This window comes from Watersipora subatra, chromosome 4 (genome assembly GCF_963576615.1).
Source record: "Watersipora subatra chromosome 4, tzWatSuba1.1, whole genome shotgun sequence".
Taxonomy (NCBI): domain Eukaryota; kingdom Metazoa; phylum Bryozoa; class Gymnolaemata; order Cheilostomatida; family Watersiporidae; genus Watersipora; species Watersipora subatra.
In genome coordinates, this window is record NC_088711.1 from 36,823,868 (window position 1) to 36,838,467 (window position 14,600).

The window sequence follows — 14,600 nt, forward strand, 5'->3', positions numbered from 1 at the left end:
AAATATGGCTGATCTCTAACAATTATGGCTGATCTCTAACAATTATGGCTGATCTCTAACAATTATGGCTGATCTCTAACAAATATGGCCGATCTCTAAAAATATGGCTGATCTCTAACAAATATGGCCGATCTCAAACAAATATGGCTGATCTCTAACAAATATGGCTGATCTCAAACAAATATGGCTGATCTCTAACAAATATGGCCGATCTCTAATAAATATGGCTGATCTCTAACAAATATGGCTGATCTCAAACAAATATGGCTGATCTCTACCAAGTATGGCCAATCTCTAACAAATATGGCTGATCTCAAACAAATATGGCTGATCTCTAACAAATATGGCTGATCTCTAACAAATATAGCCGATCTCTAACAAATATGGCCAATCTCTAATAAATATAGCTATACATTATGAAATATTACCTACTGTGCAAACATGCTGTGTGTGAGCCTTTCAAAATGATAGTACTTGTGACTGAACAAATCATCATATAATAGTGCCGCTACTCATTTCCCTCTTTGCTATTTGTAATTTCTCTAGTTCTAGCTACTAATAATAATATTCCTCAATAGTTCTGAATATGCTGAACTTGTGCAATGTAGAAACAGATTTGGTTTAATTCCATAATCAATATCATATAATTGGAGATGCCAATGATATTTTTGAGAAAGTATTTAGTTCTGTGCTGCTATAAAGAATATATGCAAGATATCAGCAGACTCTTCTAGATTTATTTTACTTTTGTTTTGTTTCACTCTTATTTTTATTACATTTCCTTATAGATAGCTGAAACAGACCCAAGCTTCAAGCCTTTATCCATGTTAGACTTCGGCAGTGGACTAGCCACATCTGTTTGGTATGTATGTATGTGTAGGGAGTGTTGGTATGTATGTAGTATGTGTGTAGGGAGTGTTGGTATGTATGCAGTATGTGTGTAGGGAGTGTTGGTATGTATGTAGCATGTTTGCAGGGAGTGTTGGTATGTATATAGGATATGTGTAGGGAGTGTTGGTATGTACATGTAGTATGTTTGTAGGGAGTGTTGGTATGTATGTAGTATGTGTGTAGGGAGTGTTGTAATGTATGTAGTATGTGTGTAGGGAGTGTTGGTATGTATGTAGCATGTGTGTAGGGAGTGTTGGTATGTACATGTATGTAGTATGTGTGTATGGAGTGTTGGTATGTATGTAGTGTGTGTGTGTAGGGAGTGTTGGTATGTATGTAGCATGTGTGTAGGGAGTGTTGGTATGTATGTAGCATATGTGTAGGGAGTGTTAGTATGTACAAGTATGTATAATATGTGTGTAGGGAGTGTTGCATTTTATTGTGCTGACGCTACAGGGCTTTTTGTCTGCAGGATTTGCTCTTTTACATTTTTTTTTTTCAGTTTGAGCACATCTGGTAATAGATTCGACAATATGTGTTAGTAGAGTTTTTAACTTATCTGTAGCTACTCCTTAGTGGCTAACCTATGAGACCCTGTTTTGGTATGTTCATGTCTCAGCTTTGATTCAATCAATGGATCTGTGGATCAATGGATTTGTACATTTCGTCACTTAGGAAGTTGTAAACCCCTGCTGCATATGGCAACAATCTTCATTATTTAGTAAAGTTTAGAAATGGATGGCAGACACGGTTAAGGAAAGCGCTTTTTTTAATAGAGTTTTTTTGTATTACATTAACAGTTTCAAAGATATAAATGTATATCACAATGTCCTTAAAAAGTGCTCTCCAGTATGTGAAATCACATCTAAATATGTTAAAAATCATCAGACAAAAATCTCATTTGCGATTTGTATTTGAGTATTACCTTCACCTATCTCTATGCAAATATGGAGAAACCTTAGCTCATAGCTTTATTGTCTTTTGAAACATTTTTAAAATGTGAAATAATGACATAAAATGCTTTCATATCATCGGAACAAGAAAAAATAGTCCTGTGTTAAAAGAAGGCTGGATAGAGATTCTTTAGTCACAACAATCAAAATGGAAGCTCATGAAGCAATACATGATCGTGACTGAGAACAATATTCCATACACTGTTGTTAGGTAGCATATGGGTGTTCTGAAGCATGTATCCCTATATCATTGTTATAAGCCTCTCCAAAGTGTTATATAATTGACAGACCTAAAAACAAACATTTGTTATGGCCTGTTTAGTGACAATGTACTCGACTCCTGTCGAACTGATTACCACATACTGGCTGAGATACAGAAGGTCACAAGGACATTTAGTCCAGCATAAATTATCTGAACTAGTATCCTGGCAGTCTAGTGTGCTTTGAGAGATCGTCAGGATTGCCGATGAAGTGCAGAGAATAATTATCTGCACAATTATTTGAACCTTTCACAAGCTGGTCGATCTACCGCAGTAGTAGGGTCGATCTACTATGGTGCAAGTGTCGATCTACCGTGGTGGGAGTGTCAATCTACTGTGGTGCAAGTGTCGATTTACCATGGTGCAAGTGTTGATCTACCGTGATGGATGCGCTGATCTACTGTGGTGGTAGTGTTGATCTACTATGGTGCAAGTATCGATCTACCGTGGTGGGAGTGTCGATCTACCCTGGTGGGAATGTCAATCTACTGTGGTGCAAGTGTCGATCTACCATGGTGGATTGTCGATCTACCGTAATGGGAGTGTAGATCTACAGTGGTGGGATTGTCGATCTACCAAGGTGGGTGTGACGATCTACCGTGGTGGTTGTGTCCATGGACTGTGTTGCAAGTGTCGATCTACCATGGTGGAGTGTCGATCTACCGTGGTGGGAGTGTTGATCTATTGTGGTGGGATGGTCGATCTACCATGGTGAGAGTGTCGATCTACTGTGGTGGTAGTGTCTATCTACCATGGTGGTAGTGTTGATCTACCGTGGTGGGAGTGTCGGTCTACTGTGGTGGGAGGGTCGATCTACAATGGTGGGAGTGTCAATCTACTCTGGTAAGAGTGTCGATCTACTGTGGTGCAAGTGTCGATCTACCATGGTGGAGTGTCGATCTACCGTGGTGGTAGTTTCGATCTACTGTGGTGCAAGTGTCGATCTACCATGGTGGAGTGTCGATCTACTGTGGTGCAAGTGTCGATCTACCATGGTGGAGTGTCAGTTTACCATAGTTTGAGTCCCATATGAAGTAATCCTTTACCCCAATTATTGATATGGACAGACTAACAGACATGGTTCCTGTTATAGTACATATTCCTCATTGTGTACAAAACACTGACACAACAAAAACTGACTGTAACAACAAACATCGAGACTGAGCCAGTAACCCTGTTGTAGAGAGGCTTTTCACATAAACATTGTCTCAGCCATTTCATTGTAGATATACATCGTTATTTCATGGCTATGTCCATGTTGCGCAATACAAATAGTTTTAGTTAAAGTTTACGCTTTGTTAAATTCAACTTTGGAAAGTCTCATTCTTTTTGTATTTTTGGATGCACACCCTTACAACCTTTCTATGAGTTTGTATAAATATCTACTGGTACTTGCAGAGAGTGTTCTGACAGCCAGTTAATATTATGCAATCATTATTAGCGCATGACCATCTGCTTGTCAAACATTCCATCAGTGCAATTTGCTTTTTTTGTTTATCTATTTGGACAATTCGCATTTACCGTAAAACCTCTAATTGAGATGCCACTATTAGTTTAATAGAGAAAGGGTTGAAAAATAGAGCGCCATGGCGTTCAATTAGAGGTTTTATGGTATATTTTTATGAATCTAAATAGAACTGATGGTTGTTATCAATATCTGGCAGGGCTGTGAATGAATTGTGGGATACAGTAAATGAACATTATTGCTGGGATAAATCACCAGATGTTTCTACCTTAGCTAGACTTCTACTGCAGGGTGAGTTTGATTGCTTAATTAAACTGACCCTAGAAGTTACCTTCTCATGCTTGGTTCACACAGCTGTGGCATTTTGTGTTTGTGATGTAATTGGCGAGGTCAGCATATATACCGCTATTTATAAATTTTGTCATGTTAGTTGCATTGTATTTACCTCTTCCATCCATCATCCCTTATGTCTATAATTCCTTCTGCTCATCACGCCATACACACACTTTACCTTCTGCCACCATCCTGTCCGTCTTACCATTCCTCTGGTCCAGCATTTTTTCCAGTTTTTCAACCCACCTTTCCTTTTTTTTACCCTTCCATCCGCTTACCTTTCTTCTTTTTTACCCTCTCTTCACTCACCTTCCCTCTTTTTTACTCTTCCATCCGCTCACTTTCCCTTCTGCCCGCAATCTATTACATCAGCTAACCCTTTGGCCACTATTTCTCATCTCAACTCACTTTTCTGCCCAGCATCCTTTCCGCTTACCATCCTTTTCTCCCACCGTTGTTTCTGTCTACCATCTCTTGTATCCTTTATCCTTTCGGCTCTCCAACCCTCCAACTATCATCTCTTCCACTCACTATCTTTTTCTGAGAGTTTTAAGTTTACCCCTGTTGGTTTACTGTGTCTCTATAATTGACTATTAAGGTTCATTTATACTATATAGTATGCTTTGCAGAGTTTCCATTTCACTAAAAGCTATTTTTAATAACCCACATGGTCACTAGTCTATTCATAACAAGATATATATATATATATATATATATATATATATATATATATATATATATATATAGAACATGAATACGACAGGGAATACTTGGAAACCAGGGTGGACACTCACTTTTAAACCTTTTCAAAAATATTGATAGATGTAAACTCACCACTCAATAGCTGTGACTGAGACAGTTTAAATAATTCAGGTCAGCAGTCATAGTTGAACAATTTAGCCGACCACCTGAGTCATTTTAGTGTCACTACAGAAGATAAAGTTTGTTAAAGATTTTCACGATCTCAACTCCCTAATATGTCTATTACTGGTTCGTCTCATGTGTTTTGCTCTCATATACTACTTTTGCTCAAGTAATCACTCTCCTTGTATTTGACAGATGGCAAAGATTATGCTGACATGATCTATCCAGGTGTATACTTCCGACAGCGTCTAGAAACACACCACACCCATCTGTCAGTAAGTCGCTTTACTTCAAGTATCGATTTTCACCATCTCGTTGCATGGATCATATTCAGATAGCCGTGGGGCGCTCATTTCTATTTGTAGCCCGGCTTTGACCTTGTCATATCATCACACTCTTTGTTTGAACTGCCAAATCAACGTACCCGACTCGAGTACATAGACAAGCTGTGGACTCAGTCTAACAACTATTTGGTCCTAGCTGAGAACGGAACAGTGCATGGACACAGGCTCATAGAGGAAGCTCGCACGCATATCCTTAAGGTACTGCTTAGTCATGTCTGTAGAGAGCGGCTGTGGCATACTGGTCTAGATAACTCAACATGCATGCAATAGGTTGGTGTTGAATTCCCAAAATAGGCCCCCATTGGTGACAGGAATGACATCCAACCTTTAATTGCCCGCTGCAAGTGGGTATGTCTCCAGTCGTCGAGGTTTATTTGCCTCTATGCATGTCTAGTCAAGGTAATAGAGACATCATTTGTTCAACAATACTCTTAAAAAACATGCGCAGCTCTCATATTCGTGTCTCTGGTCATTTGTGGAAAAGATGGGTCAGTATACGGTATAATCATGATCGTCAAGCAGGTGTTTTTGATATGCATTAGCAAATTATATGAGGACATGTACACAATTTGTATACAATATGCATTAGTGCTGTGTTCTATATTCAGGTGTAACATCTTTTTATAAACCTTTGCTTGTATTTATTTCACCATCCGAGCCTAACTAGTTTCGTATAGCTCTGTCAAGTTCCAAATGCTGCTTTAGAGTTTTATTGTTCCAAGTAAATGCTAGTAGCTCTACCAGGTATTATTCTCAATTTATTTGCTAGCTGTTCCTTTATCTGTGTGCAGGTGCGTGTGTGTACTTATCTGTGGTCTTTATGCGGAATAATCTGCTCATGATCTGATTCCACTTTCTAGACCAGAGCTGCATTTCAGGAGTTGTGGTATTCTACATTCGAATGTCTGTTTTTTCTGTTTCTACATGTTATTTCCTTGATAAAGCTTGCTCTCTAGCTCTATTGACCTGAATAATTTCATACATCAAATGTATCGTGACCCTAAACTTTACTTATTGACTGCTGCAGTCTTTTTGCATTTTTCAATATGCAATTGGCTAAGGGTAGCCATGTCGGGCCTAAATATCACTATGTAGCATATTTATTGTAGAATTACCAGAGTGGTGAACACAAGGGCCACGTGGCAGCACCGGTAAGTTTATAAAACTGTGTTTTCTATCATTTACACCATGGTAGACTGTTGCGTTGGATCATATAAGGGCAGTGCAGGTGGTCATGCTAAAGCCGTGGTCACACAAGAGCCGAAACGAACTAAACGACGCAAAATGACGTCGGTGTCAGTTGTAAACTGTTCGGCCAAAGACATTTCTGGCCAAAACGAATCATTTCGATCCTGCTCGTAATTTGTGGCCGAATCTCTGCTTCTATTGGCTGGTTAAAATTTTAGAGAGTACGCTGCACATTTTTCCTTACACACGCGAGTTTAATTAAAAAAGTGTCAATTCTCAACCTGATGCTGTCTTCATTCCTGGTCATGTTCATAGGATGTACCCAATATTCTCTCTCTGTCTGATGCCTATCTCTTTGTCTGAAAAAATGTAGGTGTAAACTAGGAAGCAAGTAAATGCAAGAATAATATCTATATCTCCATCAATGACATCTACTGTATCGATTTCAGACATAGACAGGAAGTGAACTAATTTCGGCTGCCGTGTGACATGTGAGCTGAGCGAACCGAAACAACCTCCTAACCTAACCAAACCTAAGTCGGTTCGGTCATCGTGTGACCAAGCCTTAACATAGCCTGTTGCATTAACTTTGTCAGTTACGATTCCTTTTCAAGGTCTACTTTGACAAGCATACAGCTGAGAAATCATTAGTAAATATGCCATTTTCTATAGTCTTCTCTCTATTAAGTGTGTTTCAAGGAGCTATAGTCACTCTTACCAACCTGAGAGGATTAAAATGTGTCTTCTGTTGGTTAATGATGTGATAATCCGTTTAGTGACAATTTGTTTGAATATGATGCGGATTAAGGGAATCCGAGTGGATTTAAGTTTGAATTATTTTCAAGTTTTCTTTTTGCAAATAAGGTCATTGCTCTTGATACACATTCACCATTGCTTGAGAAACTTTTCAACTCTAAACAGCAGTTTTCGAGGTTAAAGCACATCAATTACATAAGTACTTTTATCATATATTTCCATACATCAGAGTCTTGGCTTTCGAATGAGCGTATATTCAATACACAAAGAATAATAGAATTATAAAAAACAGGGTGTCAAAACTATGTCCTGCAATATAAAAACACTTGGTTGTGGTTCCCACAATGTGATGTCATAATTATCATTTAGCCTTAGGTCTTCGATCCCTTTCGCTGTCATCGAGGCTGCGCTTTTCTGAGACAATCGGTGCTCTTAAACCCAGAGAGCGCTAATAATAAATTAGCATTTTTGATAATCAACAATGCCCGGGGTCGTGCTAACGCCCGACCAATACAAACACATGTTCTGTTTCATTATTATCACATCATTTTATATGATGGCATTGTTTGTCCCATAACGAAATGATTAATAACTTGATTAATAACTAATTAGTAATTAAATATCAAAAAGAAAATAAATTAAAATAGTTATATTATATTTGAATAAATTACAGTATATGGAAAATAGAAAACAGATGTACTGAACAGGTAAATTAATCACTGTGTGTATGGTACTAGCTTGTAGGCAGATTAAGTTATTTACAGTAGGCTTCTCTATTTTAAACAATCCCGGTTTGCAGTGAGTCAACCCCAACAATTGATTTAATTCAATGACTTCTGCAACAAAATTAAACAAAAACAGAAATGACTACTAACAACATACCTGGTTGTTAACCACCCATAGTGATAAAGGTAATGAAATCACATTGAATTGTGACCTGCAGTTCCGTGGCCTTAGGACTATATGTAGATTGCACTCTTGTGAGATCATGCAATGCTTGACATTAATTAGCCTCAGTCATGCCTAGTGCTGTACGATAAAAGGATATCATTCGATGTGGCGATATATTTCAGTGGATGGTTTGGTCAGTTTTCAAATCGATATGAATATCAAAGCCGATATTTTATCAAAATATCAGCTTATTTTATTTTGGAAAACTCGAGTTGTCCACTCTCATTGTTGTGAAGAGGAGACAACTCCTGTTTTTTTTCAATTGCTTTGAACCAACATCCTTTTTTATCGTGCATATTAAAGCCTAACACTATATATTGATTGAAGACAACTCTGATGTTCGATATTTTTCAATATTCAATATATTTAGAGACCAAATCATCAAATGTACATGCAAAGATATTGTGCAGCACTAGACATGCCCCTCAACATCACAATAAAATGAGAGGGCTAGTGCATAATATCATTGGGAAAATATAGTATGGTGCTTGGAATCTGAGTTATTTATCATAAAAATAGTCTGTACATGGAGAGCTAATGGCACTGATTCCTTTGTCATCTTCATTGGTTTTTTGGAGTTGTCCTACCTTTGCCTGCCACTCGCGTCATTATCGTAGTTGATAAACATAAGCGGTAAGTAATAAAATAAGCGGTAAGAGCACACAACACCGAATATGAAAATTGTGACGTCACAATTTCCGAGCCTATACCATTGAACATTTCTGCTGTACAGCTCTGGGGAAATCCTATAAACACCAACCAATGTCTGTCTCATCATGTCAAACAATGGCTCATTTGAAAGCCAAGATGTTGAACAACCTGAATAAGCTGAAACAGTACTTATGTAATTGATGTGCTTTAAGCAGTAGTCATTCAAATTTTCTCAATTCACCAATGTCGCTGTAAAACTTAACCACAATTCCTAACTATAATGTGGGGAATTGGGTTTTTAACCGTGCTGCCACTTTGGTGCGTTCTCAGTTACTGTTATGCCTCACACTCTGGATACATCGTTGTTTGAATTGTTTCATTTATGTACATATGTCTAAAAGCTATGGCAGGTTGTATCTGGCTAGCGGCTATAGTAGTTTTTGATAAAATTAACAGTTTACCATTAGTAAAATATAGTTTTTTATTCGACGACATATCGCACAGATATCAGGTTTGCCGTACTATTGGTCAGTCTCTACACAAACCAATCCTACGCTAAGAACTAGTTGTTGCTAGTTAAAGCCCCTGATCTAGTGGGAGAATGAAATTGAAATATGTTTATCAGCTGCTCACAAAGTTGTCGTGTTGTTGTATTTCAAGTAATGTGCTTGCGCAACTTCAGTATACTTTGTTCCTTTGATACTAAACATGAATGTGTTTTGTGATAATGAAACTGTGACTGGCAGCTATTTGAGGTGCTTTTTTTTGGGGCTAGGTGATGTTTAAGGGGCCCCTCTCCATCCTTTCTCCGTCTCCCCCTCTCTCTCTTGCAGCCAGTCGAGGAGACTAATACAGTCAATGATCGTGGCTCACGTATGACAGCAGATCACCAATCAGCTTGATTACAAGCAGTAATCTGCCATGAGTTTATATTGATCTGCCTGCAACTTGAATTCTTCTTAGCTACATGTTTTAGCGAAGTCTAGGCTTTCCTAGATTTCGCTTGCCAGTATATAGTTGCTAGTATAATAGTTGACGTTGAAGCCAGTCTTGTTCCATTCTGTGTACGTGGCCCAATCTTCTTGTACTTCTTTCAATACGTTCGGGGGCTCTCTGAGAGCATATTTGGGAAAATGCTGTCGTTAGCTATTATTTTTTATTCAACTGGAGAATGAAAACCTTTATCTAGACAATTTGGATGTTATAGAGAACTCGATGGAAATATTGTACTGGATAATTAGCCGTAATTCTGTGTGCAAGTGACCAGCAAAGGTCACTTGCACACTTTTATTTGCACGTATGACTATTAGTTATCAGTTACAGAGTATGGCTATTAGTTGGTAGTTACAGAGTATGACTATTAGTTAGCAGTTACAGAGTATGACTATTGCTTAGTAGTTACAGAGTATGACTATTACTTAGTAGTTACAGAGTTCAACTATTAGTTATCAGTTACAGAGTATGACTATTAGTTAGTAGCTAAAGAATATGACTATTAGTTACCAGATACAGAGTATGACTATTAGTTGGTAGTTACAGAGTATGACTATTAGTTAGCAGTTACAGAGTATGACTATTAGTTAGTAGCTAAAGAGTATGACTATTAGTTACCAGTTACAGAGTATGACTATTGCTTAGTAGTTACAGAGTATGACTATTACTTAGTAGTTACAGAGTTCAACTATTAGTTATCAGTTACAGAGTATGACTATTAGTTAGTAGCTAAAGAATATGACTATTAGTTACCAGATACAGAGTATGACTATTAGTTGGTAGTTACAGAGTATGACTATTAGTTAGCAGTTACAGAGTATGACTATTAGTTAGTAGCTAAAGAGTATGACTATTAGTTACCAGTTACAGAGTATGACTATTGCTTAGTAGTTACAGAGTATGACTATTAGTAGTTACAGAGTTCAACTATTAGTTATCAGTTACAGAGTATGATTACTAGTTAGCAGTCACAGAGTATGACTATTAGTTAGCAGTCACAGAGTATGATTATTAGTTAGCAGTTACAGAGTATGATTAATAGTAAATAGTTGTATGTATGTTACAGTGCCCTCATGAGCTGCCATGTCCATTGGTAAATGAGTGGATGAGACCATGCAACTTTGAGGTTACTCACCGGCTCCACCCTGGTCACGGGCAGGCTGACTTCTTTGAATGGGTAGGTAGCCAGTGTTGGCTATATATTCAACTACCCTAGTTTTAATTGGGAGATGTTCAGTGGTCATACTCAGAGTGGGTACCAACACGCTATGTCCATGTACCTGATTGATGCAGAAGCTCAAAGGAGCTCTGCATGGTTTGTGATTCGGCCAACTTGCATGAGATCTTCCATTAAGTTACTTATCATGTTCACATTGGTTGTTCATACATCAAGTATATTTGCACTAGTTGTATGTATCTCAGTTACATCCCCATCAGCTATCTGTTTGTATTATTTAGTCCTATTCATATCAGTTGTAAACATATAAAATCTATCTACATCAGTTTTATATGCATGAACTATGTGCATATCATCACATGAACTATGTGCATATCATCACATGAACTGTGTGCACATCATCACATGAACCATGTGCATATCATCACATGAACTTCTATCTAATAAACTTAAAAGTAGTACACCTGATTAAATATCTAAATCCATTAAAAAACTGCTGTTATTGGTTGCATCTACAGGGATTACTGCTCCAGTCGATTAGTACTTCAGGTCTTGTTTTTTCATTATAGTTTATCATAATGTACAACCTCTAATTATCTTACAGCGGACTTCAAAGCCCCAAACCTCAAAAAAGAAAGGCATATCAACCAGGTACTTGTTTTCCTTTATGAATATTGCACACCCCTATGCAGACTGCTGTGTTACTGGTGTAGCAATACTATGTTATGGGTACTGATATGTTATATTGTGGGTACTGCTATGTTATATTATAGGTACTGCTATGTTATATTATAGGTACTGCTGTGTTATATTATAGGTACTGATATGTTATATTATAGGTACTGATGTGGTATATTATAGGTACTGATATGTTATATTATAGGTACTGCTATGTTATATTATAGGTACAGATATGTTATATTATAGGTACTGCTATGTTATATTGTGGGTGCTGCTATGTTATATTATAGGTACTGATATGGTATATTATAGGTACTGATATGTTATATTATAGGTACTGATATGTTATATTATAGGTACTGCTATGTTATATTATAGGTACTGATATGTTATATTATAGGTACTGATATGTTATATTATAGGTACTGCTATGTTACATGTATATTATAGGTACTGCTATGTTATGTTATAGGTACTGATATGTTATATTGTAGGTACTGCTATGTGGTACTTAAGAAAGGTGAGCCCCTAAAAGAAGATCGATACCCAAGACTGCTTTCCAATCCTTCAATGAATGGCAAGAAATGTGTTCATTGTGTAATGTGTCTGCCAGATGGTAAAGTTCGCCAAGTCAATGTCCAGTCTTCAGTGGTACCAAAGTAAGCTTCCGTGATGTTTCACAGTTGCGGTCACATCAGATGTTTTAACTGTTTATTGGAATCATTTGTTATATTTTTCATTAAGCTCTAAATATGTTTCTGCATGTCTCGCTTTCAGAAATAAATTATTTGAAACATTTTAAAAAAATGTTCTTTGATGCAGCGCATGTAATATTGCATCTAAAGTAGTCATATTAGATGCTATACCAAGCTTGTAATATTGCATCTAAAGTAGTCATATTAGATGCTATACCAAGCTTGTAATATTGCATCTAAAGTAGTCATATTAGATGCTATACCAAGCTTGTACAGTGATCACCCAAACGTTAGGGCGCAGTTATCTAATTTTAATTTTGCTATTATTCTAGGTTTTTATCACTCAAATACTATAAATGTGTATATTATTATTATTTAAATTATTAGATGCAGTTTGTAACTTCAGTACATCTACAAGGCATTATCATTGTCAAACGAACTTTATTCAGCTGGCTAAAATCTTTTTGAGAATTAGTTTTTTCTTTCTCTAAATTTCTAGCAAAATATAAACTTACATATAATACTCAAAGTATTAAGTCAGGGATTGTTGCTTAATTCTCCCACTCATCTGCTATTTCTGTATTTGTGGATAAAGTTTTGATGAGGCCTGTAGCTGAATTATATCTCTGGTTACGCTGAAGTTTGTTCATTTTGAATTCAATAATGGGCAAGATTGTGGGCCCTAGCCTTTCACTTTTACCATCAACTTTGTTTCGTAAGCAGTTTACTCTCTACCTGCTTTAACTCTTACAGCAGGGTATTCAAAGTGGCTAAAGCTGGTACTTGGGGTACTCGCCTTCCTCTAACTAGCTGGGAATGTCTTGAGCTTCCCTCTAAAAAGGATAGCTCTTCAACTGCTACCGACAGTGAAGTTGATCTTGACACCTAAGAACATAGGGAGGAAGCTGTGCTTTATTCGAATGGCTGAACATTGGGCAAAGAGTTCTAGGACTGCATAAGAATTTGGAAAACTGTGTTGTGGGAGGCTTACTCTAATAGAACTTAATTCAGCTAATTAGATGTCTTCCTTTCTGGGCTCGCAAAGGATCCTATGGATACCTTCCTCTGCCACCTAAGGACCCTGCGTATACCTTATTTGGGCATAAATGGATCCTATGGATACTTCTCTCCGCCACCTAAAGATTCTGTGGGGTACCTCCCTTGGTCACATATGGCTACCGCTCTCCATCACCTAAAGAGGCTGTGGGTACCTCCTTTGGTCACCTAAGGATTCTATTGATCTCAGCCACCTGAGAACCATTTGAATATCTCCTTTGTCCACCAAAGGATACCTCCTTTGACTTAATAATGAGAATATATGGTAGACATGAAGTCAGATCAATTTAAACTTGGCTTTAAAATTTAGCATGATTGAAACATGAAACAATTCAGGTCCATAGTAATGTATACATGCATAGTACTTCTGCATTACCTCGTTCGTAACCTGTCTATCCATGTCATGCTTGCTGTATTGATAGCTACCTGTATTGTATCATGCCTACTCTTCTTATGGCTGTATCTGATTATCATACCATAATTAAACACCATTAAAATAAGTTACGAGTCTCGTATATAAAAATCTATTCTTGTTCTATGATTGTGAGCAATTATAACACTCTGGGCTTGTGGTCCTCATTTATTAAATAAAAATTTTTAAACTGGCAGCAACTTCCTCTGCCAGGAAAGATGGCACATATAATATTCTATATCTAATTCAATATAGCAAATTTTTGAATCTGCCAAGGAGTTCAACATAGAATTGTCTTCTCCTGAATTCTTAATCGAGTATGTGTTTTGCTTCTCTAAGCCAAAGATAAGGTTAAAGCTTCTAACCCTATTTTTACCTAAAATAAAGTTATATATTTATAGAACGCTATATATATAGCGTTATATATATATATATATATATAACACTCCAATGCTCACATGACAACTGGGATTACAGTTGCTCTTACATGCCAGCCCTTTTAATCTACTCTACAAGAGGGAGATATTTCTCAACTCTTTTCTTTGCTTGCTATGTTGTAGTCATTGGGTACTGTTATATCTATCATAGTAGCAATCTTGTTCTCCTTGCCCACCACAACAGTATCTGGCTGGTTTGCTAAGACATATTTGTTTTTTGTGTGTGTAGCCACGGCTCGGCTTCGTCTCGCCTTTGGCAATATCCCACTGAAGGACACCTGTGGCGCATTGTATAGCCTCAAAGGGCCGTTCTGATGACTCGTGTCGTCAATGTATTTAGTCAAACTATATACGCTACATTGTACTGATTTTTTGCAGTTTTTAACGCTTGTTCTCACAGAAGTGAACTAAATTTGTTTAAATCAAGTTTAACAAAAATAACCAGATCAGCATGCAACTTTGCAAATACGTATGTACTGCCAAATCCGCAAAT

General features: G+C 37.2%; 1 protein-coding gene across 2 annotated transcripts in view; it reads left to right on the plus strand.

The window, feature by feature from the left end:
- The window catches only part of LOC137392786 (ribosome assembly protein METTL17, mitochondrial-like), a 28,070-nt gene extending 14,185 nt beyond the window's left edge, over positions 1-13,885 (plus strand). The window contains exons 5-13 of one of the 2 annotated variants that reach the window (XM_068079111.1): positions 789-862; positions 3,769-3,860; positions 4,962-5,041; positions 5,132-5,308; positions 6,220-6,261; positions 10,716-10,826; positions 11,431-11,477; positions 12,002-12,166; positions 12,956-13,885. In XM_068079111.1, the coding sequence (XP_067935212.1) occupies positions 789-862; positions 3,769-3,860; positions 4,962-5,041; positions 5,132-5,308; positions 6,220-6,261; positions 10,716-10,826; positions 11,431-11,477; positions 12,002-12,166; positions 12,956-13,091 (924 nt within the window). In that variant the 3' untranslated portion in view covers positions 13,092-13,885. The remainder of the gene's footprint in view (positions 1-788; positions 863-3,768; positions 3,861-4,961; positions 5,042-5,131; positions 5,309-6,219; positions 6,262-10,715; positions 10,827-11,430; positions 11,478-12,001; positions 12,167-12,955) is intronic. The other variant, XM_068079112.1, reaches the window with a different exon arrangement.
- Positions 13,886-14,600: the final 715 nt, after the last annotated feature.